The 4323-nt window shown below is 58.8% G+C and overlaps 1 protein-coding gene across 1 annotated transcript; it reads right to left on the bottom strand.

The window, feature by feature from the left end:
• Positions 1-494: 494 nt before the first annotated feature.
• On the bottom strand, positions 495-3820 carry DUSP1 (dual specificity phosphatase 1). The gene is made up of 4 exons (XM_023617236.2): positions 2945-3820; positions 2546-2691; positions 1959-2178; positions 495-1525 (listed from the first exon to the last, which is right to left on the bottom strand). Exons 1-4 carry the CDS (start codon positions 3309-3311, stop codon positions 1155-1157), a joined length of 1104 nt encoding a protein of 367 aa, XP_023473004.1. The 5' UTR covers positions 3312-3820; the 3' UTR covers positions 495-1154.
• Between the last annotated feature and the right edge of the window lie 503 nt (positions 3821-4323).

Here is a 4323-nt window from a genome sequence, read left to right as displayed (position 1 = left end):
AACAGATGTGGGGCCCAATTCCCCCACCCCCACCCTCACCCCCACCCCCACCCCCACCACCCTGGGTCTCGAAATCTGTAAACGATTTGCTGAATCGTTTTGGGGGCAGATACCACACACTGCCGCCTTGCACATAGTAGGAACACATTACTATCGTCCTCATGACTCTAGCACAGCTCAGAAACAGGAGGAAGGTTCCGTATTATTCTGGAGAAGGTATTCAAAGAAAAAGGCAACCCAGGCAAGTGGCTATGTCCTACTTCTGGCTCTGGAGACACTTGGGCTCCCTGGGTGACATGGTCGGAGATACAGCTGTGGTTTTTTGTGACAGATTACACTCTCTACCTCCCTTGCAACCCAGCCATCCTGCAGCCACCAAGGAGTGTGGGGTCAGACCCAACACACACTCTGGAGGCCCGCCTCCGGGTTCTCCACTATTCCACTAGTGCAAGATGGGTGTGGTGGGGCTGCCCAAGAAATAAAGCATTGCAGGATCAATAGAAATGTCATAATTTATTCTGTAGTATAAAAAAGTTATCCTTGTATAACAAAATGTCTTCTTAGAAGAAGAAATATATTATTTCAGGCCATAAATAATCAGCAAATATACAACTGTTGGCAACTAAAAAAAAAACCCAACACTGGTGCTTTCCATCAGTGCTGAAAACAAACCTGTTCAGGATCTATTTACAGGATATTACAGTACTCAAACACAAAAATTGAGGTATTTGGTTCTTCTAGGAGTAGACACTGACGCTTGTGAAGGCAGACCACCTCCACAAAAATAAATAAGGTAAATTCTCACACATATATGTCGCCGGGAATGGTAACACTGGTAGGTATGTCAAGCATGAAGAGTTCCTACGAAAAACGGAGGGCGAGCAAAAAGAAACTGGCTCACAAAGAGTCCTTTCTCTTGTGCCCCTTTTTGTCAGAGGGACTGCATGTACCCACTATATATTGGTCCCGAACGTGCTGAGTCCAGCAAATGTCTCGACGCTAAGTCATCACTGTGACTGCCTGGGAACCCAGCGGAACTCAGGTGAAATTAAATAAATAAGGACCGGCCCTCCCGAGCCCCCTCCCCGGAGTCAGTGCGTTTCTCCTCAAGGAGCCTGGAGTCCGGTGGGCTGTGCGGATCGCCTCCCGCGGCCTCAGCAGCTGGGAGAGGTCGTAATGGGGCTCTGAAGGTAGCTCAGCGCACTGTTGGCGGAGTGGACGGGGATGGAGACGGGGAAGTTGAAGACGGTGGTGGTGGAGGAGCTGCGGTCGAGCACGGCCATGGCAGGGCTCCCGGCCTCGGCCGAGCAGTGCGGGGCCAGGACCTGGGACTCGAACTGCAGCAGCTGGCCCATGAAGCTGAAGTTGGGGGAGATGATGCTTCTCCTCTGCTTCACAAACTCAAAGGCCTCGTCCAGCTTCACTCGGTTAGTCCTCATGAGGTAGGCGAGGCAGATGGTGGCAGACCGGGAAATGCCCGCCTGGCAGTGGACAAACACCCTTCCTCCGGCATTCTTGATGGAGTCTGGAAAATGAAGGGCAACTGCTTACTCAAGAGCTCAGAACGACCCCGACCCCAGGCACAGGGTGTCTGAGAAATGTCATGGGTCCTGTCCAGAGGTGGCCACCCTCGCCTCACGCCATCACACGGACACTGTTCGTGGAGGCAGTGGGGCACTGTGCAAAGAACAGCAGCGAAGGATATAACCTCGCCCAGCCATTGCCACCCAGCTGATTGATACTGGACAAATCAATTCAACTCTCTGAACCTCGGGTCGCCAATTTGTAAAGTGGGCCATCCAATCCATTATTTTGCAGGCATGTTACCCACACCACACTGACATTTAATGTCTGGAGAAAGGCTTAGAAGAAGGTCATTCAAGTCCTTGCCATAGAGTTGGGCCCAGTGGCTCAAATGGGGGAGTGAGGCAGAAGTCCCAGGCACCTGTTCCACTCACCTATGAAATCGATCGCCTCGTTGAACCAGGAGCTGATGTCCGCCTTGTGGTTGTCCTCCACTGGGATGCTCTTGTACTGGTAGTGACTCTCGAAATGGTTGGGGCAGTTGGCTGAGACGTTGATCAAGGCAGTGATGCCCAAGGCATCCAGCATGTCCTTCCGGGAAGCATGGTATGCACTGCCCAGGTACAGAAAGGGCAGGATCTCCACTGGGCCACCCTGAAATCCAGGAATATCCAACAACTGTCAAGCTTCGCTCATGTCAATGCCAGTGCCCACACCCACAAAAACTCCCGGCTGGAAAAGTCAGTTTCAATACTGGGCGAACTTCTCTGCACTGCCGTTGTTGTCTAAATAATTGGGAACTAAACCCACGTGCCTGGGCAGGGCTAACAGGTTCGTTTCTGTAGTGCTGGCAATTCGAGACTCAAGCTCCATCATACCACTTAGCCATGGGATCAATAAGTTCCCTGTGTCCCCTCCGTTATTAATAAGCCGCAGGTCACTTTCCATATTTTCACCAGCGCTGCCCTTCCAGACCTTTGCCAGCTGTTCCTTCTCCCCTCTGGCACGGTCCCCTACTAACCTGGTCATAGAGTGGGGTGCTACAGGAACTGCACCCTGATTCCGCGCTGTCAGGGACGCTGGTACTCAGGGGAAGGCTGAGCCCCATGGGGGTCGACTGTTTGCTGCACAGCTCCGGGCAGGAAGCTGAAAAAGCTTCATATCCTCCTGGGAATACAAAGAGACATTGTTTCCGTTAGTACCGCGGGGGTGAGAGGGCACCTTCCTTCAACTCCCCCACCCACCGGGGCTGGAAGTTTACCCCGGAGAGGCTCGGATCGCCTTTGTTCCTAGAGGCAAACAATGCCAATGACAAGTCCCCAGAATCCGACTCAGGCGCCCACGCGCTCCAGGTGGGGCAGGGGTCCCCCAACAAGGCGGCAGGGGGCGTCCGGCCGCCCGAGGGTCCCCGCGGGCGTACCTTTGAGGAAGAAGACGTGCGCGGCCCGCGCCTCGCGGCAGAGCGCGCCGGCGGCCAGGGCCAGGGTGCCGTCGCGCTTGGCGCCGTCCAGGGAGGCGCTGCGCTCGTCCAGCAGCACCACGGCGTGGTAGGCGCCGGCCAGCAGGCGGCCGCGCAGCTCGGCGTTGGGCACGATGTGCTCCAGGCCCATGGCGCCCTTGGCGCGGCGCCGCACGATGGTGCTGAAGCGCACGTTGACCGAGCCGGCGATGTGGCCGGCGTTGAAGGCGAAGAAGGAGCGGCAGTCCAGCAGCAGGCACTGCGCCGCGCGCTCCCGCAGCAGCGTCCGCAGGCCGCCGGCGTCCAGGGAGCCCACCTCCATGACCATGGCCGGCCCCAGCGCCCCCAGCGTGCAAATCCTCCCGTGCCCTTTGTCCTCGGGAGCCAAGAGCAGGGCGACCGCTTTCGAGGAAAAGCCCGGCCCTGGCTTGCTTTGCGCCGAACCCCAAACTGCCTTTGACTGAACGAGGGAGCGCGGTGCGGGACTCCGGGCGCCTCGGCTTCCTTGCTTCTCCCCAGCTCTGCCCCTCCGGCCCCGCTACGCTTCCAGCCCTGCTGTCCTTCACTGCGAGCTCGGCCCCGGGGAGCGCGGTTATATGTGGCCTCTCCCGGGACGGGGCGGGGCGGGGCGGGCGCGCAGGGGGAGGGGGTCTGTTTGTTTGAATGGCGGTCACGTGACCGGGTGGTGACGTCACCCGCCCTGCCCGGCTTGGCGCCGGCGGAGCCAGAGGCGAAGACGTCATCGGCCTCCGAGCGGGGTCCGCTGGCCTGGCGCTGGCTCGGGCCCCGGCCCCCGCCCGGCCGTCCGGCCTGCGCATGGCGCGTCCCCAGGGACCCGGCCCGCGCTGCTCCCCGGCCCCAGCGTGGAGCAGAGAAGGAGGGCGGGCTGCCAGCCGAGGGCTGACCTCTGGCACAGCGGGCAGCGTGCCCGCGGCCTCGGCCCCCCCACCCCCGCCCCCTGCCCCCTGCCCCCTGCCCCCTGCCCCCTGCCCCCGCGCCCTGCCCCCTCGCCCCTCCCTGCGCCCCCGGCCGCCTCCGACCCCAGCGGAAAGGGGCTTCCTGCGCCTTCGCAGACACGTGTGCCCCTTTCATTTCCGCGTCCCCAACAGGCGGGGAGGCAGGGTCCCAAGGAGAAGCGATTTACTTGCCCAGTATCACAATGGGGGGCGGGGGGGACCGAGGGGAGAGAGGAGCCTGAAATAAGGGTCGGAGAAAAATTAGAAGTTTGTTCATAGAACTGTTCCTACCAAGAACAACCGGGGTGAGTTGGGCTGGAGGGGTTTAGGGAAATGCTTTCCTGTTTCCCAGCATTTCCTGTTACTTAAAAAAAAATGTACATT

Source organism: Equus caballus, chromosome 14 (genome assembly GCF_041296265.1).
Source record: "Equus caballus isolate H_3958 breed thoroughbred chromosome 14, TB-T2T, whole genome shotgun sequence".
Taxonomy (NCBI): domain Eukaryota; kingdom Metazoa; phylum Chordata; class Mammalia; order Perissodactyla; family Equidae; genus Equus; species Equus caballus.
This window is presented reverse-complemented; position numbering and strand designations above follow the sequence as displayed.

What these genes read in the sequence shown, in the direction of transcription:
- DUSP1 (XM_023617236.2), bottom strand. Translation starts at nt 3,311, where the DNA reads ATGGTCATGGAGGTGGGCTCCCTGGACGCCGGCGGCCTGCGGACGCTG. An exon ending in GCACGTCTTCTTCCTCAAAG is followed by an intron (nt 2,692 to 2,944) that starts GTACGCCCGCGG and finishes TTGTATTCCCAG; the next exon opens with GAGGATATGAAGCTTTTTCA. An exon ending in GCACCCCACTCTATGACCAG is followed by an intron (nt 2,179 to 2,545) that starts GTTAGTAGGGGA and finishes CCTGGATTTCAG; the next exon opens with GGTGGCCCAGTGGAGATCCT.